Source organism: Dunckerocampus dactyliophorus, chromosome 1 (genome assembly GCF_027744805.1).
Source record: "Dunckerocampus dactyliophorus isolate RoL2022-P2 chromosome 1, RoL_Ddac_1.1, whole genome shotgun sequence".
Lineage (NCBI taxonomy): Eukaryota > Metazoa > Chordata > Actinopteri > Syngnathiformes > Syngnathidae > Dunckerocampus > Dunckerocampus dactyliophorus.
Window position 1 is genome coordinate 38,896,761 of NC_072819.1, and position 23,826 is coordinate 38,920,586.

At 40.5% G+C, this 23,826-nt stretch overlaps 1 protein-coding gene across 4 annotated transcripts; it reads right to left on the bottom strand.

The window, feature by feature from the left end:
* Window positions 1-14: 14 nt before the first annotated feature.
* On the bottom strand, window positions 15-23,742 carry kdm5c (lysine (K)-specific demethylase 5C). 4 transcript variants are annotated; one of them, XM_054772472.1, is made up of 29 exons: window positions 23,399-23,742; window positions 22,068-22,215; window positions 14,953-15,030; window positions 14,737-14,859; window positions 14,471-14,641; window positions 14,205-14,339; window positions 10,627-10,683; window positions 8,356-8,479; window positions 7,949-8,250; window positions 7,487-7,645; window positions 7,276-7,395; window positions 7,031-7,189; window positions 5,495-5,676; window positions 5,244-5,406; window positions 5,045-5,164; window positions 4,779-4,973; window positions 4,502-4,683; window positions 4,216-4,340; window positions 3,990-4,137; window positions 3,828-3,918; window positions 3,369-3,751; window positions 3,163-3,301; window positions 2,895-3,074; window positions 2,660-2,782; window positions 1,841-2,572; window positions 1,632-1,674; window positions 1,352-1,551; window positions 1,030-1,218; window positions 15-918 (listed from the first exon to the last, which is right to left on the bottom strand). In XM_054772472.1, the coding sequence occupies exons 2-29, from the start codon at window positions 22,209-22,211 to the stop codon at window positions 910-912; spliced, it is 4,776 nt and encodes a 1,591-aa protein (XP_054628447.1). In that variant the 5' UTR covers window positions 22,212-22,215; window positions 23,399-23,742; the 3' UTR covers window positions 15-909. The 4 variants fall into 4 exon arrangements, with proteins under 4 accessions (XP_054628447.1, XP_054628456.1, XP_054628439.1 ...); XM_054772481.1 differs by having other exon boundaries at window positions 1,042-1,218; window positions 23,364-23,742; XM_054772464.1 differs by having other exon boundaries at window positions 23,364-23,742.
* Window positions 23,743-23,826: the final 84 nt, after the last annotated feature.

A 23,826-nucleotide genomic window follows, 5' to 3' on the forward strand; every position in this document is an offset into this window, starting at 1 on the left:
AGTCATGTTTTTCTAAACAATTCTAAACCTTTATTTTTCTACCAAGAGTGAAAAGAAACAAAGGCAACATTAAAATAAAACGTTTATACACAAACATGACAACAGTGTGTCTCTGCAATAATAATAATAATAATATTGTTTGAAACAGGGAAATAAAATTAACTGTGACAAAGTGAGTTACCATAAAGTTATCTTATTTTGCAGATGAGGGGGAGAAAAGTGGAACTGAGGATAACAGACATCGGCACTGGAACTTGGAAGGTCAGACAGTGCCAGTTGGGGGGGAAAAAACATCCATTTTGGGAAAGTAGCACCAAAAACATTAATGCCTGTTTTAAACACTTCCCAAAATGTCATCAGTTTATTCATAATCTTGTGTCCTCTTGGAACAAAACTGAACAAGATTCAGTACACCTAAAAAAAAAAATACAAGTTGTCATGGTTCCGCTGGCCCAACAGAACCAAACAAAATTCAATAGCTTATCCACCAACTTCAACACTGTGAGCTCAAGAAATGAACCTGCAGCAGCTGGTGCTCGTGGGGCTTCCACTCAAAGTACTTAAATACAGTGGGGGTAACAAAGCATACCAACTTACCTCAGGGACAATTCTAGACCAAACACACTGCTATCACAGAAGTCCCACATGATCCAACAGTCTTAACAGATGACAGGTGAGTGGGGCCCAGGGAAAGTGGAGTGGAATTTTGTCAGGGTTGACAAAAAAATCAGGGCTTTGATGTGATGAGTTTGAGTGAAACTGGAGTGTAGAAGAGTCTTTGTTCTAAGATGTCTGCATGATTGAGGGATTAGGTGGGAACTGAGGAGAGGACCGGGATGTCCTGCAACTTTTTTTCCTGGCAGTGAATCTCTGCCCCCTCAGTAGCTTTGGCAGATCCAGCATCCACCGTCACAGACTCTGTGGGGTGTAGAAAAAAACAAAAAAGTTTGAATGAATCTCTTTTCAGTGTCAGTGTAGATTAAACGTATGAAATGAGAAAAAAATGAACCCCAAAAAGGACAGCCGTACCTCTGTATGTACCTGGGAAGGTGGGTCAGGGGTGGGGCCGAGGCTTAGGGGGCAGGATTTCTTGGGGTCGGATTCATCCAGTGGCACCGCTCCAGTCCCTTCCCCACTTCCTCCTCGGTGGCTCTTTCTTTTCCTCTTGGAGTCTTTAGCACGTCCTCGGCTGCTTCGCCTCTGCTCTTCAAGTTCAATCTATGGGAGCCACAGAGGACGAGAGGGTTGGAAAAGAAGCAGCTCATGTTGACCAGCCATATTGAACCATCTAAAATAAGTCTTCTAGCTAAAGTGCAATAATGCATTACCAAATATGGATATACAGGCTGACCTGAATTAGTGTGTGCAGTGTTGTAATGGGTGGATTGGAGGCGGCTTGCAGGACTCTGCTGATGATGTGCATCTGGTCCAAAGAAACTTCAAGAAGGTCGCCTTCCAGCTGCAGCTGCTCCAGTCGCTCCTTTGTAGCCGAGGAAAGCTGCACCACCTGGCCTTTGAGCTGAGGCAGCAGGGGCAGAAGAGCGCCCACACCTGAGCATGCAGAGGAAACAGGGTTGGTTAGTAACAGTGACTTGCCTTACGTAATTGAAAATATAAACTTGCCAACATACCAGTGACACTACAGTTTTTGCTGATTCCGTTCTCACAAGCAGCCTTCGGGCAAATAAGCATCACATCAGGCAAATAGAAGTCATTTTTCATCATAACTATTTTAGATGAGTTCTTTTGCATTTGTACCTATTAAACTGTATATTTCATGTTATTCTCAGTGGAGCTTAAAATTTCTGAATGATTTATAGTACACGTTCACCTTTATTACCTGAGTGCCATTGGTTTCCTTGGTTTTCTTTTTAGGTGAATCTTCGGTCAGATCAATGATACCATCCTCACCTTCCCCTCCTTCCGAGTCAGACAAAACAATCACTGAACTCGCTTCTGCCTCCTTTTGCACGTCTTCCTCAGAATGAAGAGTCTCTTTGAGTTCTTGCAGCGTCTGAAGGGCCTGCTGCAATTCAGGGATCTCCAGTGCTTCTTTGGCGCGACCCTGCCAAGTGATAGCTCTCTCTGTGAGACACTGCAACGCCTCTCCTTCGGGCAGACGCACTGGCAGCCTCTGCAAAGCTACAAGTAAAGCCAGGATAGTCTCCAGGCGAGGGCGCCGTGACCGCTGGCACCGCGGACACAAGAAGCGCGAGTCCCACTCCCACCAGCAATGTAGGTTACTTGGTGATCCAGACGAGGGCAGCAGAGAAGGGAACGGGACACAGCCACAGTGGAACCAGTCCTTACAAAGGTGGCAGCGCAATTGAGGCCTGCGAGGCTGAGTGCCACACACACAAACTGACTGAGCAGGGATGCTACCAGTATGGTTGCCATTCTCTTTGACAGAGTTTTCAGATTGGATGGATGAATCTGTTTCCATGGTGTCATCCATGGTCCCCTTCTCCTCCTTGTAACTTTCTGTATTAAGTCCAGTCTTTCCCATGTTGACTTTCTGTAACCTCAGTAGTGCCTCTTTCTCACGGTGTTCCCCTTCTTTGAACGCCATCGCCTAGGGACAAGAGGCACACACTGCATCACACCTAAGAAAAACCTCATCAGTAGAGGTCAGTCTTAAAATTATGACATGCAAACTCACAATAGCTGCGGGGTCTCTAAGGTCCTGAGCAGAGAGGCCCAGAGTGTTGGTATCACAGTCATCTAATGGGTCATCTAATGGCTCTGTCTCATCGTGTCTCCTTTTAGCACATGGACACAACACCTGCAAGGAAAAAAAATGACGTTTTTAGATTCCTTCATAAAAAGTTACCACATCCAGATTACTACGTTGTGATAGGTGACTTGAATGACTAAGCAGACAACTGTTAGTGCACCTCAAGCAGACTGTGCTGACTGCTCTTCTTCAGGAAGGTCTTCGTGGCCTTGTCGCGCCAAGAGTGAGCGCTGGCCACTTGCAGCTCCAGTTGTCGCAGCTCCTCCATGAAGACAGGCAGATCCCTTCCAATAGCCACCAAACCCTCCAGGTCATCCAGACATGGGTAATGCTCCCCATTCTACAAAAAGTCCATGATAATTCTTGTCATTTTGACACTAGTATGAATCACAGCAGCCACTTTAAGAGACAACAGAGGTATGTTTTACCTGGATTTCTTCAAGGTCTGTTACCCAAGCACGTGCACGGCTCAGACAGCCCTGTAAAGTTTGAATGTTGGGCAGCTTCACTGGTATAAGCTGGGCTTCGTTTACAATTGCCTCCAGGGTTGAGAGAGGGTGTTTTTGTCTAGAAGACAAATAACTTTAGAACAAGGTTGACAGGTTGCCCCTGTCCATTTGTCTTTGTGTTGTACCTTTGTTCAAGACAGATCTGTGCCTTCTCCTCCCAACGTTCTGCAATTGTCAGCAGCTCCTGTAGCTCTGCCATGGCAGTCTCCACAGACGCACTCTGAGGCACGCTGCAGCCCGCTTCCAACAGGTTTCTCAACACTGCCAATGTTACCTCCTGCCTCTCGCCTCCCTCTGTGCCTAAGGTGCGCCTGACCTCTGCCAACCAGTGTCCCTGCTCTTGAAGGCCCTGGAGTAAACTACACTCTGGCACCACAACAGGCATCTCATTTCCCTGCTCCAATAACATCTGTAACGGCTCTGTAGGTGGAGATGCCTTTCTCCAGTCACGCTCGTTGACGAGCTCCTGAGCTCGGCTCTGGTAATCACTCACTGTCTGCAAAACCGCCTTAAAACATGGAGAAAATGGTTGCAGAAATTTTTTTTTGATTCTTCTATGAATAGTCACAAGATCTGGTTCTTACCTGCACTTCCTCCAGCTGACCCATCACACACGGCAGGTTTTGCATCATGTCTATCAATGATTTCAGCTCCGCCAAAGTCATTTTAGCTTCACTAAAAGACAGCATTGTGTGAATGCTCTGATATGACCAATTAGCACATATGTTACGCTTCCTCCATCCTACCTGGTCTTTGAGTTAGTGAGGAGTTCGGTGCTCTTCTTTTGGCACTGCTCTATGTCTTTGAGAACAGTGTTAAGTTTTCGTAGAAGTTCGTTGTCAGGAAACTTCCTTTCTGCTGCTTCTGTCTTCAGCATCTCCAAGTAATCAATTCCTGGGATTTAAATACCAAATGGCTCAGTTGAAATTCAACTCTCTACATTAAGATGTTTTATTTTATTTTTTTTTTTACCTATCTTGTTTCCTTCCTCTTGCTCAAGAGCCTCTTTTACCCTGTTGGCCCATGAATCAAAGGACTCTGAGCGAACCTTTAATCGGTGCAACATGGCCAACAACTCATCCAAAGTATATCTGTACCTGTAAAGAGAAAAATGTTAATGTTTCAAGCCGTTATACATTGTAATAACAGAATACAGAGGGGATTTTATATATATATATATATATATATATGGCAAATGTCCCAGGTATCAAGGGACAAATACTGAGCACAGTATATACAGTAAGCAAGAGGTGATTACCTGAGGTAAAGTTTAGCAGTGGGGCAGTTGCACAAGTCCTGAGTGTGATACAGACACACCAAACGCTCAGGGCAGTTTGAGCAGGCAAGTGCTGAGAGGAAACATGTTGTCTTGCATTTGTCACACTGTCGCTCGTCATCTGGTAACAGCTCAAAAGCCTCACGCTCAGCTTCGGTGATGCCCTGGTTGCAAAGCACATTTTAGAGTTTGACTATCCGATGCAAACCAGACACACAAAAGGAACACAGCAGAAATGAATACAGAAAATGTCTCTCACCCTTTCCATGAGAGCTTTCCGCAGTTTTCTCTCTTCTTGAACAATAATAAACATTTCCCGGTGTGTTGCTGCAGCTAGATTAAGATCCAGTTTCTCTGGACTGGCTGCCATTTTACAGGTGAGTTCTTCGTGGGAAAACACACAATATCTTCGCAGACGTCGATAATGCTCAATGCAGGAACGACCAGCAGGCAACTGCAACAAGAAAAACAGCGGTTGTCATCTTGCTTGTATACAAGAGCATCAGACAGAATTTGGACACTTACCCAATCTGCAGTACAGAAGTTGACTGCTTCTGCAAAGTTATATCCCTGATTGAAGCCACTGTGGTAGGCTCTAGGGAAGGTGATGACAAACTCACCAGCACATTGGTTGGTGCGTACAACCTGCAAAAAAAATAAATCACACAGGTAATTACTTTGAGCAAACATTATTTGTGCTGCGAGCATGTGTGTTGACACATACCGGTACACCATGTGCCATGAGAATGTTTGGGTTCATGATGGTGACCAACTGGTGCAAGAGGTCTGGCTGGTACTCAAACAACTCTGGTGTAAGTTTCTTCATCACCTCCTCAAGTCTCTCAGCAGCCACAGAAGGAACCCCATACCAGGTCTTGGGCTCACCCCTAAAGATGATCAGAAAGACTTTTTAAAGCTGCATTCTAGTTAATATACAACATCCAGAACTATTCAGAAACAAAGTGCCTTCTGTACCAGTGCAGGTAGTTGATTGAGTAGCTCCAATGGTCCTCAATGTGCCAGCAAAAAGCTGAGAAGACCATGCCGACATAAAGCCAGGGCACCTTCATGCCGGAGATATCTCCATTAATGTGGCACAGGAGAGACTGCTCCAGCACAGGCATCACGTTCAAGTTCCAACCACAGCGGGCGTAGTCCTGACAGGCGCACAAGTTGTGTCATTATTCACATACACATCACAACACATTTTCTGTTTGTCTAGACTTAATATGTTGTTTACCGTGCACACACTTCTCTTCAGTTTTTACTCATAATTTTTTTTTCTCAAGTTTGTTTCAAACTTCTTCAGGGTTGAGAATATACCCCACACTCATTCATTCATTCTTCAAGCCTTCATTGGGACAGGTAGCATATGGAATTTATTTATTTTGTATTTTAGTTTAAAAATTAAAGGACATGTTGGGCAGACATACCATCACATTGACAGTGTAAATTTTCAGTTACTCTCTAAATGATAAATATCATCACATTTTAATCTCTTGAGATCTCTTAGCACCCCTCGAGTAATTTCTCAACAACAATGATTACCTTTTCCTGTGCCTGGAAATGTGACTCAAAGGGTGTACTCATAGAAAGTCATTTGTTGCGCACTGGACTTTGACAAGATTGCCCCGCCATTCTGGTGGCCAATGGCCTCACACTGTGCCATGGCCCGTTTCCTTGTCCCATCACTTCAAGTTCTACTGTTTTACTAAAATTTTTCTGAGTTTGTGAGATTTCCAGACTTATTTGGAGTTGTTCTGATTATTTTGTACAAGGCTGATAATGTCAATTACACACAAGAGGGGCAATCAAATTAATTAAATGATACATTCTATTCTGCTGTATTACTACAATTTATCTTATGTCATTCAAATAATTTTGTAAAAGGTTGGCACTGTCAATTGCGAGAGCAGATCAATTAAATTACTTGTCTTTATTACGCACATAAATGCAGGAGCAGTGTGCTCTGCATTTCACTTTTGGATAATTTTCCATCTGTTTTATTTCTATGAAGTTATCATTAAATAATCTGCTGTGAGAGATGCAATACAGTCATTCTATGACTCCACTATGCTACATGTGCATGGACTCGTGCCGGGCCCTAGACCACCTCTTCCAATTTTGCTGCGGCCTGGGTGCGATCGAGTGTGCTGTCGATTATAGATAAACTGAGCAGTAAGATGCCTTTATAACAAGTCATCTGTCCAGTTGTAGCAGCTAGTTATGGAGAAAAAAAGTCAATTTTATCATGGCTGCACTTTGCATCTCCACAATAGAAATGCCTGATTTCTACATTGCTGAAACCTTTTAATGTTGTCTTGACTTTGGCTGAATTGTCTTTTGCATAATCCTTTTCATTTCTTGTATATCTGTATAGTTTGATTGCAAATGTTGCCCTAGCTTGAATATTCGCAGATCAGACCCTTTTTTAATTTGCTTTTGAATGTGTCTGAGTAGGACCATGTGAGTGCTCTATCGCAAACATGTCATAATCACAAGTAGGCACACCTCTTCTTCTTTTGTCAGACTCCTCTTTCCTGTGTTCATGGGGAAGCCGCTGCCAAACTCTTTGGAGTGGATGTCTGCTCCATACTCGACAGTCACATCCTCCTCTATGCTGCTGACCAACCTCCAGAACTCCCTCTCTACAAGTTCAGTGGGAACCATCTGCACAGAGGACCAGCAAAAGATGTCTCCATCTTCATGTCTATAAAGCAGAGCTGTGCTTTATAATGGATTGGGAGTTTGCTTACATGGACAGGCATGTTGAAGTAATCTGCTTTAAATGCATCAGCCATCTCTCCAAAACTCTGCAAACTGTACTCTCTAGTTGCTTGCTCAAATCCAAATGCTTCTGAAGGCTTTTTGCACTCCTGCATATAAGGAAACCCAAAAGGAATGAGTCTTGTATGTTCGGGCAAACTTTACAGACAGAAAAATGTTATTTTGAATGGTAAAACTTACTTCTGCAACACACTTTGGGCATCGCCAGTTGCCTTTGGGCGGATCAGTGAGTGGGGGCAGTAGACAGAATGTGTGGTAGTTGTCATCACAGCCATCGCACAGCAAGAGTTTCTCATCATCATCTCCACGACCACACATCCGACATACAAAGGAATCCACCTGTGACAGTAGTTATTTCAGAGGTAAGTAGGTGATTTTTAAGCAAAGCCTTTAAAAAAACAAACTACTACAATACCACATATAATGTAGTGGTATAAAGTTTGAATGCTCCAGTTGTCCAGTTGCAAAATTTGGTGTTTGTCCAAAATGTTTGTAAAAATTTGGGTAAAAAGGGTTTTAGGGAAAAACATCTTTGAAGGTCACAAATGGCTTGTGTTTGACTTTGGAAGTTGCACGTTTACCAAAAAAATCATAGCATTCCAAGTCTGACTTGTATCTGGATGGATCTATTTGTTTACTTACACACTGCATGTTGTTGAGATTGCGCCGTAGCCTCATCGTCATTTTGGTGCACGGACCATCTGTAATATGTTGATCACTTTCTTTCTGACGGTCCTCCGATTCTTCTTTCTTCACTTCAGTCATGACCTCTACCTTAATTTCCGTTTTGACCTCTGCCTTTACTGTGATACTGGAGGGAGGCAGATGGGGAGCAGAAGAGCTCTCACACTCTCTTCCTGGTGTATCAAGAGGCTCTTTGACAGAAGTGTCAGTGGGAGCAGATGCTATATTGTCCTTGATGGTCACAGTTTGAGGCAGTTCATCTAGTAGAACATAGTTAAGGTGGGTCATTACAGGACTTACTGTCCATCAAAAGTCAAAATCCTATTGAGCTGATTGTATTCGGTACCAGACCTTACATCGCTTACCCTTCTTCCTAATGCCTCTGTCACGTGCCACGAGTCCAAGTCCCATCATCTTGGGTCCTGCGCCATAGATCTGCAGCTTCTTCAACTCTGGGTTCTTCTCTATGTCTTCCTCGGTAGGTTCAGGCTGTGAATTAAAGCACATGATCGTCATGAAATAATAGACTCAGTGACACTGCTTTCCAAAGCAAACAAGCAAGGTACCAAAAGCAGAACAAACCTAATATATATAAAGTTGATAACCAATGCATCACTAGAAGGGGTTATTCTAGCTAGGTTAGAAAGTAAGGAAAGCTCCAAGGTTATGACCCAACACCAAAATAAACATTCACCAGAATCAACAACCATACATCTAGAATATAACACCAAATATTAACAGACCACTTTGCATGAAATCACCACTTATGTTCTTATAGTAGCAGTGTCATGATACACTCAAAAGATGAAACGAGACGATACACGATATTTGGGTTCACAAGAACGAGACAAGACGATATTTTAACATGAATCTTAAGAAAGCTACAATGACAAAATAGGACTGGACAAAGACTTTTTTTTTTAAATTTAACCAAGTCACAAAACAAGGAAAGTACATTTTGAAATATTTTATAACTTTGCATGCATGACCTAGGCATTATGCTTTAAACTGTTCACAAATTATCATTAAAAATTATTACTGTAATTTCCGGTGTATAAGCCGCTAGTTTTTTCTTAAACTTTGAACCCTGCAGCTTATACAGCAGTGTGGCTAATTTATGGCCACACCATATGTTCTAATCTCACAACATCTACTTTACTTCAGAGCTACTACTAAAAGTTTAAGAAAATGGTAGCTCTTTCTTTGGCAGGGGCCAATCACAAGCTATAAAGGGAACTCACAACAAGCTTGGCAACCCATCGGAAATCGCAGGAGGTCATTACTCAAACAATAAGAAGGAACGCTAAAATCATTACACAGCAACTTAACACTCAAAAGGTATGTAAGAAATATAAGACAAGTACCAATAAGAGTTTAGAATTTAAAAAAAAACAAAACGATTTTAACGGCTTCCCATCATGCACGGTTTCCCAGCAAAGCATTTCATTGGCCGTGGCTGCCAGGGCGCTGCAATGATTCATTAAGATGAATGACAGAGAGCTTCCCTCCGGAAAAATATTTTAAAAATAAAATAGCCATTAAACTGCCTAAATTAAATCACAAATATAATAAACTATTTCACCTTTGACACCTCTAAAAATACAGTGTCTATAACAAACAAAAAAATTAAATAACATTACAATGCCTGGATTAGACTGTGTAGATATTCATTTCCACTAGTTTGTTGGTTAGTTAGCAGAATTTTGCAAAAACTACACAACTAAAAAAAGAACCAGTTAAGTTTTGGTGACGTGAAGGACAATTATGTGGATGAGGGATACACTTTTCCTCACCAAATATAAATGCAATGGGGGAGGGGAGAAACAGGATGCTGTGCATGAGTATGACACCTTACACTCATTGTAATATTCAGTACTGTCCTTACAGATCTGGAGTGGAACAGTATCGGTGAACAGGAGTCTGACTTGTTTCGGCAAATTAGACCATTATTCATTCAAAATCAAAGTCAATGAAATGAAACCATCTTGCGTTCACTCAGAATGCATGCAACTTTTAACGGTTTGGCACTGCAGTGACAACACAAATACCAATACAACTCCACGAGATTCAGAGCAGCACTGACCAGCGACAAAGCATATCAAGCCAAGCAAAATCCTACAACAACATGTGAGAAGGCAGGAGAACACCAGAAACCCAACCTAGGCATAAAATGAATCTTCCGTGCTATTCATAGCTCATTTGAATATGAAGGATGGGTGTGGATGCAAAGTGACACACATCATTTCATGAAACACCACCAGGCAGTCATTAATTATATAATCACTAATAAACTATTATCTGATTATAGTCCTGAAAATCCACTACCACACTGTCTGTCTGCAAATTAGGTTGGAAAATCTCTGAAAAAAACAGTACCGGTATGTTAAAACTCATTCTACCAATTATATCATTGTGACTTGTATGTATGCCAACTTATCAAAAACACCCATATGAAGTGTGGTAGCCAAACCCAATAGTAGAAATACTAACATCATTGCATGTTAATGAACATGCTCAAGTGGTTAGTTTCAATACAAAAAAACGCATGTAGATGTCAAAAGGGTGCAGCAGGGAAGGGAAATAAGTCAGAAGAGCGTATGGGCTGAGGATGAGCTAATATGCTCAAGAGGCAGTACCGCTGAGATGAGTTGAGAGCCAGTGGTGAGAGGATGGGGATTCGGATCCTCTGGACCCTGCAGGGGGAACACAATAACAGCAACAATAAACTAAGCCAGGAGGAAAGGACATTTAAGGAGAAGAGGAAAAAGAAGATAAAAATAAAACCCGTAGTCAAGGGGAAAATTGCATTACTCAACTCTTTCTATTTTTAATTGTCACAAGTCAGTTAGACCTATTATTTCCTAATTACAGTCTAAAAACGTCCACTAAATTATACAAGTGTTCAAAAGGAGTTAAACCCACTGAAAATAAATCCTGAAGGGCTCACGGTAAAAATAAAATTATGTTATATTATAATATATATACACACACACACACAGTGGGGCAAAAAAAAAAGTATTTAGTTAGCCACCAATTGCGCATGGGGGGGGGGCACTTTTATATATATTGTCCATTAAAGATGCTAAAGTCAATCCAATGTAGGTCAATATACTGTATGATAAACTGTACTCTATAATCTTTACTACAGGTGGCAAAGCAAATTAGTTTAATATCTAATATGGTTAATTTAAACTGAATTTTATTTGTAGAATATGCCAAGGGCCAATCAAAATCAAACTAAAGGCTGAAAATACGACACACAATTTTTAGTTAGCACTTTTATATATTTTGTCCATTAAAGATGCTAAAGTCAATCCAATGTAGGTCAATATACTGTATGATAAACTATACACTATAATCTTTACTACAGGTGGCAAAGCAAAATAGTTTAATATCTAATATGGTTAATTTAAACTGAATTTTATTTGTAGAATATGCCAAGGGCCAATCAAAATCAAACTGCAGGCTGAAAATACGCCACACAATGCTGGTGGTTCTTTTTTTTTTTTTTTTTTTTTTTTTTTTTTTAGAAAAGTGCAACGATGCAGACAAGTGCAACAGTAGAAGTTTGAACAGTTAATTCTTTTTAGGAAATTCAAGTTCCTTTCTGCCTGTAGTGTGATATTAATTGTTCCAGCTAGCCCATTCCCATCTCTACTGAACAATGCTGGCAGCATTTGTCTTATGAACTTGTATTTGTCCGTTTACATATTTCATCGGGAAGGTCAAGTGTTCACAAATAGACCAACGATGGAAGAGTCTCCAAGAGCTAGCATCTTAACACTGTCACCAGCCATGACTTGCTAGCCAAAGAATGGGCTGCACTGTTTGCATCTGCTTTTAGGCACACTGGCTTTTGTGGAAGTACATCACATCTTCAGTGCCCTAAGAACACTTCCTGTCTTTCGGTTTTAATGTGTACCGTGCAGGAAATCAGTATATCTCTGTACCAAACCAAAGATTCCTCACTGAAAATTACGAATACATGTACCATTACAAATCCTAGTATTGAACCCTAATATAAGATGGCACTTTTTCCCTAGAAAAAAATTCCAAAAAATGCAGGTCGTCTTATAATAGATGACAAGATATATACATCCAAACCAGGAGGTGGCACTAAACGACTTCTCACCAAGCAAGATCTTCCTGATACACACCACTAGTCAATTGGTTATACAGCAGCCCACTCAGGAGAAAAAAAGTTTCTCAAAGGTCAGCAAGTTAACACAAAACAGGAGATGCTATTATGCAAATTTTAAGATATTGGCAATAAATGAAGCAGATCAACTGTTGAGCATCCAATAACATATGATAATATCATATATGATATTGCAGTGGGTACCGTACAGAGATGAAAAAAAGCCAGAAAAAGGCATACTGTGGTCCACAAACGCTTCCAGTCGCGAGTTTGACAGGAGGGTTTGTGAATATGTGGGTGAAAGACAATGAGTGCATGCCCATTATCACATCTGTTATGCAGCAAAAACGTTAATAGCCAGAAATAGCCACAGAGAAAAGCTGCTCCTGGATCTGAGCTTCTGAGTCGGGCATACCACACCAGGGGTGGACTGGGACAAAAATTCAGCCCTGGACTTTTAGGTTCAGATTGGCCCTACCACACCTTCCATTACGAGCCTCCTCTTGCTTATTTAAGAAAGAAAAAACATCTAGCGTTGGGCTTAGACCTTTACCTTCTGCATGGATGGGGAACAACAGCATGTAATATTACACAGTGGTTACCAAATAAAATGAACTTTTTTGATTTTGGAAAATGCCTGCAATGACACAGAGTGTCGATAGTCCAAGACATGCGCCCACTGAGCATGGTGGATAAATAGTTTGTTCCGATTCACAATGTCAATTTAAGAAACAAAACTTATCTAAAAAAATGAAACCAATTGATCATTCATTATTAGGTGATATGTCTTATTTTCTCGTGTATTTATAAGCACAAGCACAAATGTTCCATCGAATTACTCAAGATCGGAAGAATTTTCATTAGAATACCCGATTACAAAAATATTAGATAGGTGCAAGCCTAGATTACATGATTAAAAAACAAAAAAATAGCTGACTCTTGAAAATGAGGTTGTCTTATATACGGGACAATATGACATGTTATTAGAATGATTCTTCCAGTTGTACTGTCTGCACAGCAATATATACGTAAAAACAACATTCCTTACTATGTGGACATCAGCAAATGAACATGCACATGTAAATGGATGGTCATGAAAGAAAAGAAAAACAACAAGGAATGAAATAAAGAGCAACACTTGCAGGTTAAGGCATAGAGCACTGCAGGATAGGAAAGAAACAAGCTGGGATGCACGTAGTGCACAATTGCATATGAGAGACACACGCTGTAATCAACACAGGCATTTGCTGAGAAAAAAAAAAAAGAAGTTAACATCAACAGAAACATCAGCAATTGATGATGGACTACCATCTAACTGTTGCAACACATCTTCAGTCAGGGGACAAAATGAATGTGAAACAGGAGACGAGTCTTCCATTGGGTGTGAAGGGAGGCACCCACAGGATAGTTTTTGGATGCAAACATATTGGTGACTTTGGTATTTGCAATCCAGATATCTCAACCCAAAAGAACAAGGATGAGAGACTGTGGACTGACATGCCCAAAATCATAATAGTTTTAAGATTTAACATTTCCCAAGATGCATTGCTCATATTGGTTTACAATCCTTCTGTCAAGTATTTAGATATACAGTATGACCTTTTTCTTTTAGGTTATTGTATCATTACTTCAATGATGTTTATGGAAGACAGACCAATTTCACGTCCAACCAATATCCAATGTGAGCTTCAGTTGGGGGGTAAAAAGGCCACTAAGACTCAATGACAGGTTCAAATCCCTGAAAAGGTAGATAATGAGAAGCAGCAAGACTATTAAATCAGGGGTGAGAACTTGGGTGTTTTCAGTCCTGTGTCTGCTAGGTTAGAACAGCCTGAAGGTTTGCTTGTGAAAATAGTGTGTGAAGTGAATGTCACACTTTAGTATGGTGTCAGTTTATAAAAATACTTCCAACGGGTATACATAACCAGTTTAGAGGCACGGGGAAGCAATGTCAATGTGATCTTTAAAAAAAAAAAAAAAAAAAAAAAAAAAAGGAAATTATAAAAAGGTTCAATACACAACTACGACAACAGTGTTCCAATGTAAATCAGAAGAAATAGAAGTGCTTCCACTTACATCTGGCTGACAGCGGTTTGCTCGCCGCCCGTAACTGCTCATTTTGGATGGCTGGACTGACTGACGCAGTGGGATGGAGTGGGGCTTGTACTCCTTATCCACATCTTCACCATCGTAGTGCTTTGGCTTGCAATGCTAGGAATTACAACCCAGACAAAAGCTGAATGTAGACAACATCTAACTGTGGTCACATAGGTTGAAACCACCTATAAAGTGATAATCAGTGGTAATGCAAATCAAAAATATTTGACAGTGTTAAGAGATACCGGCAAGCTGGCACCAGACTGGAACGTTTCAAAGGGGTGGACAATCCTCTCGTAGTGCGAGCGCAGCAAAGAACCAATGTTCTTGCCTGGCGGGTAGCCAAGCCTCTGAGCTACACGAGCCCAACGCCGCTCTTTACAAACCATCTCAAAACCACCTTCATCTGACACAACCTGGAACACCAAAGTATTTTAGTAATCCAAAGATGAAGAAAAAAACTACAGGCTCTGAAATAGGTATTGCTTGATAAAATGAAATGAGCGGTCACCTTTGACAAACTGAAAAGATCAAGAATGCGTCTTTCAATGTGTGGGATTTTCAAGGAGGAACCCTGAATCTCCCAAAACCTGGCAATTCGGTCTAAATAATTCAGCTTCACTCTTGTCTCCGCCTAAAGGAAAAAGTATCAAGGAGACCGTGAACAACAACTCCAATCACTTAAATCATGAACTATGTAGATCATCAGGAGAAAAAAACAGCTTACCTCCAGTTCATTAAGTCTCTGGATGCGTGGTGTAAAGCGGAAGGTATCCAGTTCCACTGAAAATGGTGGTTGCCAGTCCTATTTAGAGACAAGATCATATTAAACATGGATGTCTGCATTAACACAAAACAGACTTTAATTTCTGCATCACTGCCTACATCTTAATGTTCAAGGCTCCTCACCAATGAATCGTTAAACACTTATATTAGGCATATTATCAGATTTTTTTTTTGTAAGTTGCTAGGGATGTCACGAGACAAGAAAATACACAAGATTGGTTCTATGAGAACGAGACTAGATTTTAACATTACTTTTTAAAAAAACTTCAATTAAAAATATGACAATATATTGCCTTCTCCCACGACTCAAGGATAAGTGGCATAGAAGATGGATGGATGGATCGATATTGCAATCTAATAATTACATTTCTACTGTGTTACCTTACAATGCTCCTCACGCACGAGGCTACACATTTATGCACTGTGTGTATGCTACTGGACCTGCCTCCACCCATCAAGAAAGAGACTGTATACCTGACAGAAGGGCTCTTGCCGTTGTTCTATGGAACAAACGCACCAAGGTACTGAAACCAATGCAGAGTGAACTCTTCAGCCTGTTGGCAATACATCGAGGCCTGCAAAATTATCCAGTTCATTTTCATTTATTGTGTGATTTTATTTATTTATTTTAAATCATCCCAGGCCTAGTGCCTTAGTGAACAAGAAATCTTGTCATGTTTTAATCTCCCGAGATCTTGTGACACCCCAATGTTGCACAGTACAATTTTTTAAATAATAATTTTTAAGCAAGTAATAAAAAATACAAATTAAAAAATGTTCATAATGCTGACTGGTCACTATTAATTTATTGACCTACTCCTATTCTACATTAATGTCATGAGCACAGTGTTTGCAGAAATGTGAAGGGTTGGAAATTCTTTACTCATTGTAACTCTTCATTACATGTAAGACAAGGGTCACCAATCCGCGATTAACGTGTCCATGTCCTGTTTGACCCACGGCCCACACCGTAGTTTAATGAAGTAGCGGCTGTGGAGCCACAAGCGGGAACAAATAGAGCAGAAATGGACAAAGAAAAGGCTATTTTGATTGGTAAATTTGGCTTCCAAGCCCTGGCAGATGGCTCTCACCACAAGACCAAAGTTATTTGTATCTGTCACTGTGATCGGAATTGTCACAGAGTACGTTGACTTGCCAGAGAGAAGAGAGAAGGTACTGAAGCACTGCTAGTATTTCTTTTTTATTGTCATTTATACAGAGCGTATTTGGAGGCTTATGTAAATATGTGACCATGGCTGAAGAGTAGTCATCAACACATCAGTAAAACTAATGTACATTATAGCGATCTAGTTTATCTTATTTATTATGTATTGTGTAAAACCAAGACAGGAACAACATCAAGTTTAAAGCATGAAATGAAGACAGATCCACCATCCACCAGTACGAGCCTGGACTTTTCAGAGAGGTTGTGTACCAAACAAATATGCACATTAGCACTTAATAAGGTCAGTAAGAAAGTTATATGAGCACTTGATGAAAAAGCTAAAAGTGATGTCATCAACGAGCTACCACGTGTCTGCTATTTCACTTATGACAGATGGTTGGACTTCACGCACACCAAAGAGCTATTTAACTAACTGTCCATTACATTGGGCCGCACGGTGGTCTAGTGGTTAGCATGTTGGCCACACAGTCACAATCTGGAGATCGGAAAGACCTGGGTTTCTTCCCACATTCCAAAAACATGCATGTTAGGTTAATTGGCGACTCTAAATTGTCCATAGGTATGAATGCGAGTGTGAATGGTTATTTGTCTATATGTGGCTGGCGACCAGTCCAGGGTGTACCCCGCCTGTCGCCCGAAGTCAGCTGGGATAGGCTCCAGCATAACCCCGCGACCCTCATGAGGAGAAGCGGTATAGAAGATGGATGTCCATTACATTTCGCCACAATGTTTAAATACAACAGTTTATTATTATTATTATTTTTCTATTTACACAAATTCAGTCTAAATTATTGGAAATATCACTCAAATGGATCGCTTTTATTCATTTTAAAAAAGTTCTGTTTGCATTTTTTTTTTAATAAAAAGTCTTTTTTTCTTCGTTTTTTGAACTGAAATTAACACTTCAAGAAACTGAACCGTAATTACATTTTAATGTGCCATTACACCCCTACATATTATAGATAATCGCCTATAAAAATATTATAATTATGTGTAATTAAATATGAGTTAAGGATGGACAAAATGTGATTAATCGTGATTAAATATTTTTATCAATTGACAGCTGTAATTACTACAAAAGCGCCCTCCTCTCCCAGAGAGTGACAGGCATGCATTTTGACCACTGAACACGCCCATACGCCTTGCCGCTCTCCAGGCACGCAACCCGCAAGCTCCAGCCAGAAGCGCAGTCTCCAAAACTCGACCGGAGGTACCAGCACACATACACCGGCTCGCCCCACAGGGTTCACAAGTGTGGAGAGACTTAGCGATAGACAGAGAGCGTGACAGAGCACAGCAATGTGCCTGCTCACACAACTGTAGTTATTGCGCGTTAATGTCTCAAAATCTGCCTTTGCTACCTCAAAATGAAGGCACAAATATTACTCCATAAAAGATGTGGACCTAAAAAAAAAAAAAAAACATGGCTTGTTAGGACTGACTGTTGTAACACAGCCCCTGTCCCCTCAACCACCATCGCTCGCCCACGACACTGAGCCAACAAGCCAAAAAGAGCTGTAGTTTGCTCATAGAGCCGACGCCACAAGCCCGACAAAGTCACAAAAGGAGGGGTGCCCAAAGTGCGAGCTAGGGGCCATCTGCGGACTATGGCTCATTTGTCATTACATCACTGCAGAAACTAAATAAAACCTAAAAAAAACTGCAAAAATGGTAACAAGTGAGCAAAAGGCACAATGAGAAAGAGCTGAAATGTTGACACCAACAACCAATAACACAAAGCTTTGTATTTAAAGACAATGCTTTGAATATGTATCACTATTTAATTTACTTGAAAAACCTTACTACAAAATAAAAATATATGTATAATTAAAAAATATATACAATATATATTTCAATATATTGCACACATATTTACAAGACCAGAGATCTTGGGCTCAAATAGGTTGATGACCAGTTAGACTACAGTGTGCTCATCTACACAAGAGATCCTTCAGCTGCAGCTGCCTCTGTCAGCAGGATTCCACAAGGCAGGAGTGAAATGTGAATATAGAAACACATTACATAGAGGTGGAGAAATGCAGAACACAATTTTAAAAAATTTTCAATTACAATTTATGCATCGTTGGCCACACAGTCACAGTCTGTAGATCGGGAAGACCTGGGTTCGATTCTCCCTTGGACATTTCTGTGTGGAGTTTGCATGTTCTCCCCGTGCGTGCGAGGGTTTTCTCCGGGTACTGCGGTTTCCTCCCACATTCCAAAAACATGCATGTTAGGTTAACTGGCGACTCTTAAATTGTCCATAGCTATGAATGTACGCATAGTGAGAATGATTGGTTGTCTATATGTGCCCTAAGATTGGCTGGCGACCAGTCGAGGGTGTACCCCGCCTGTCGCCCGAAGTCTGCTGGGATAGGCTCCAGCATGCCCCCGTGACCCTAATGAGAAGCGGCATAAAAAATGGATGGATGGATGGATGTTGTTCATCTTCACATGGATGAGCCCAAAATAACAAAACCATTAATGATAAACTTTGTTAGACTGGTTACACCAGATCACCAAGATTATTATGTTAGGTCACTTGGCAAAAGGAAAGACAATAGCAGCAATAACTGCTCTACACACCCTCATTAACTTAGCTCATTTTTAGCAACACTTATAACTTGACATGGTAGAGTCCTGCATTAGGGCTGTCAATCGATTAAAATATTGACTTGCATTTTATCCATAGTTAAGTCATAATTAATCACAATCGCAGATTGAAATAAGTTTTTGTCTAAAATAAGTAGGGATGTAAATCTTTTTGTGGTAAACGATTTGATACGCAACTACAATGACAACTACATCAAATTGGATATAAAGGGATATCAATTTTGGAAATATGGGCCATTATTTAATTTATAATATACAGTCAGAAAGCATATTTTTTATTATCATTTTTATTGTATTATTAGCATACTAGTTCTTAACCACGCCCACAAAGTTTCAGCAAATACAAAATGTGAGCGAGTGAGACCTCACACACTGAGATGTCTCACTCTGACACAAAGATATTATGATTACGGTGGTAGCTCAAAGTAAAATTTATGATACTGGTTTTAAATTCTAAATGTTTTCTGAGTAGAAAAGTCTATTTAGGAACATTCAGAAACTATTATTCAATATTTGCCACAATGCACCTTTACTTAATGAAATGCACAAATGAAAATACCTAAAAACACATTTTATCTTTGAGCAGGGCAATATTCATAAAACTAACATTTAGTCAAAATTGCAAACTCAATGTAATTTCATTTCTCTTTTAAAATAGTCAAAATACATAAATGCATTACAGTAAATATTTGATTAAAGTACAGTAACTATTAGTTAAAAATACTCCAGTTTTTGAATGTTTAATGAGAGCGGTGATTTGTCCTACTTTAACGGTCCTTGAAGGCACCTTCTAATGCTCTCCCACGCTGCACAGATGGACTACTATACTGCATTTTCCCCCTTTTTCTTTCACCTCATATTTGGGTCCACATGCTGATACTATGTGGGAATGCATAAAGGTAAGATTTGATGACCATATTGAGTGCTAATGTGCACATTTTGTGTTACACAACCGCTCTGAAAGACAAAGTTCACCGGACTCGTAATGCTGGTGGCTCTGTATTCATTTTGTCCTTTTAATTTGATCTTGTTCCTGTCATAGTTTTACACAATACATAATAAATAAGATAAAACAGATAGATATAATGTACATATGTTTTACTGAGGTGTTGAAAATCTTTCCCGGTGACTAGCTAGTTCGATGCTAAGGCTAGCACTGCTAATGCTATTTGCAGCCATTCTCTACATCAGTCGTCGTCGTCACATTGACAGCCCGTAAATTGCAGCCTGTAACCCAAATTTTAGCTCACAGTTCAAAGCAAAAATCAGCAGAGAGACGGCTTGCATCTAAAAAAACACTCAAAAAGACTAGTTGGGACACTCATATGCCAAGGTACCACTGCCTATGACAATAAAAACAATACCCGCACTGCTCCAGTCTCTGGCAGGCGACATCATCCGAGATAACTTTGGTCTTGTTGCAAGAGCCATCTGCCAGGACTTTGAAGCTAACTAAATGCACCAATCAAAATATCATTTTCTTTGTCCATTTCTGCTCAATATATGTTCCCGCTAGTGGCTACAGTTACCGATGCTTCCTCAAACTACGGTGTGGGCCGAGGGTCAAACGTGTGCATGTTAATCGCGTGTCAAAAAACAGTGCCATTAAAGGAAACTTCCATTAACTCATTAACTTTGACAGCCGTACTAGTAACGTAAGTCACAGAAATCTGCAATCCGACAAAAAATAGATTTAATGAAGCTGTTGTCAGGAAAAACTATACTGCATCAATTTTACTGCCTACAATAGAAGTAGTTACACGACAAATCCACTCATCCTCAATGTTGGTACATTTGGAAACCAGAAACGGTTTCTGTTGGCTGTAATTTACACCACCAACTAAAATGGGCCCTCTTTCTTTCCTACAGGTACACAATAGATCCCGCGGGTGTTACGATTCCGAAACCACTCGCTAATGGTGAAAACTGGAGAGTAATTATCAATTTTAAAAAAATGTTGACACGTGTCTCGCTCCTCCTCCCTGCAGGGCTAAGCCTTTTGGGTAATGTAGTACTGTACGTAAATATTTACTAAAACAACCCTAAGTATGCCTCAGACACGTATTAAAGCTGTAGTATGTCACAGAGAGCTGCTGCCGAGAGGAAACCAACTTTACAGTTATATTACCGTAATTTCCGGTGTACAAGACGCTACTTCTTTCTCATGTTTCAAACCCTGTGACAGTGATGCAGCTCATTTATGATCACGTTCTAATCTTGCGACGTCTAGTATCCTTCAGAACAGTCATTTTGCGCTTCATGCACACACCCTCATCATGAAAAACACACAAAGAAATGCATATGATGCAGCTTTCAAGTTAAAGGCGATCTAGCAACTTTTGCCGAGGTCTGCCGGTGGATCTTGACAGCATGGAGCAATGTGAAAAAATGTTTCGAAAGGCTGGACTACTGCGTAATGAAGAGGACAGCACAAGCTTAAGGGCTAATTTGCCTCAAGACAAAGTGACACAGAGCGACAAAAAGACAGAGACAGACTGACGAAGTGTGTGACGCAGGAATTATGAGGCTGTTCAATTCCAACACTGAAGAAGCCGCAGGAGGAAGATGAAAACAGCAATGAATGACTTTTCTGGCTGCAAGCTACTCATTTTTGTAATATTTTCATAGCTTATTTTCCCCCCAAACACATTGAATATGCTTGATTTACCAGAACATTAACAAACCGTTGATATCCACAACTCACATTTTGTATGTAACAGTTTTATGTCCATCTGCATTTTGTATATAGTCTGTCCTAACAACATTATTGCAAAATGTTCAACGCCTCCTGAGACTGCTTTTGTGTGGACACTACTTATCAATTATTCTCGACTTAGGGTGAATTAGATGTGTTTCAAAAGGAATTTGTTTTTTACCAAAAATCCGCAAATTTGCAAAGACGTGGACGCACGCAACATTATTAACTGACCAAACATGTATTAACTCATAACTACTACAGCAAACATCAGTCTAGATAAGATTCCAATGTGGCAGTCCTATGATTGCTTAGCTGCTTGTCCAGGGTCATTGTCCTCTTGGCACGTCATTTGAGACTAAATTACCCTCTGTACTGGATAAGCAGCGTAACTACTAAAATATATTTATAAATTACATGGAAGCGTTGAAATAATTGGCTGGTAAGTTTGACTGAAGGCCATAATTTGTGTTGCTAATGAACTGTACTCTATGAGCATTATCAAACATAACAGAGAACTGAGCATTTTTTCAACATGATGCAAAAATGAGGAAGTACTTACTTGTGGAGGTCGAATCTTGCAGATTCCAGACTTCTCTGCAATGGGACGTATCTTGGCAATGTAACCCAGAGGATCCTGGAACTCGTCCCATGATGGCTCAAAAACTGGACACTCCGGAGGAGGTATAAACTCTTCCCCTTCCATTGCCCTGACAAAACAAATGTTGACAAAAACATTGTTTAATGGTTACCTTACAACAACAAACTACATTTAGTGTTACATTATTATTGCAAAGCATCAATCATTAAGTTGCATCAGCTGCCAGCAGTATAATATACAAGGTTGACAGTGTTACAATGCAGAGGTGAGAGACAAATGTGTCACTGTGACGATAGCGTAAAATGGAGGCGTTTGTGCAACTTTGAAACTGGAGCGACCTCAATTTCCAACAATAAATACGTCAAGACCACAAGGAAGTGTTATTGCCCTCAACATGGCCATCCCTCCTCCCCAGTTGCAGACACAACAAAACAAATGCACTGCTCTGGCAATCAACATGGTTGATAATGGAGGGGGGTTTCAAGACAGATCCTTCATCAGTTTCCATGCATCCACATAGTATCACTACTTAAATCAATAACAGCACATGTGTACTGTCGAGAAATGCGATGCTTATTTACAAAAATTACTTTCCCTAAGTATTATTTCCCAAATTGGGCTTTAATTGAAACAAACTGATGCTGCGTAAGCTTGTAGCAAAACAATGGCGTGGAGGCCATGAACTCAAAAGGTAGAGAAGGCCAAAAAGGCATCACTTGCAAGTGTCTTGGTAAGTGCATTTAAAAGGCTTTCAAGTAACATCATAGCAGCAAATCGTCAGTTTATCGATAAATGAAATAAAACCACTCACAAGTAATTGCCGACGAAGTTTAAATCAATGTCAATGAGACTTAGTTGACAACTGTTAGCTCCTCTACTTGGAAACCAAAATAAAACTATCCGTTCCGGTCAAAGCACGTCATAAAAATGATGACATTTTACGTTGTCAAATGACTGTGAAGTCTTGTCTTTATCCACTTAGATCAGTTAAGTCTATTTGTTCTATTGTCCAGGCAACCGTGTCAAAAGAGCTAACGTTAGCATCAAGGCCTCCAATTTCCTCAGCCCAGTCCCATCTCCTCCCACGGTCTTGTTTAGCGTTAGTTAGCTACAAGGTAACATCACGGCTGTGGGAATTAGGCAAACATGGGCACTGATGAGCTAACTTGCGTCAACGCCAAAAGCAAGTAATAGCGAGTTAACTGAATGGGTTTATCGTCATATACCAAAAGAATAATAACATTTCGAGATCCATACATGTTACATTTTCTCGGCGTGTGCCAGTGACTGACCCGTAGACACCTCGATGTCCCGGGCTATGATAGGGCTGCTGGCTGCGCTCCTTCCTCTCTTGTTGTGATGACTGGTGGTGGTTAGCTAACGAGGGCCAGCTGTGCTTGGTGCCGCTGGCGAGCTACTGCTGCTAGCAAAGTTACCCGCTTTGCTACCTCAATTCTCCATGTACTTCCACTCTGTTCAAAAATGTGGCCGCGAGGCATCCGTTTAATCTTAACTACAGGCTCAAATAGTAACCGTTGTGTTGTTATCAATCATTTTCCGATATACACTATCTCTCCCTTCAAGCCATCCTATCTTTCTTGACGAGCCGCCATCTTAGTTTTTTTTTTCTCACGACCGAAGCACCAACAACAAGCTTTCATACTGACGTCCGCCACGTTTATTCCCTGAAAGTAGTCCCCACGTACGCAAATTTACAACG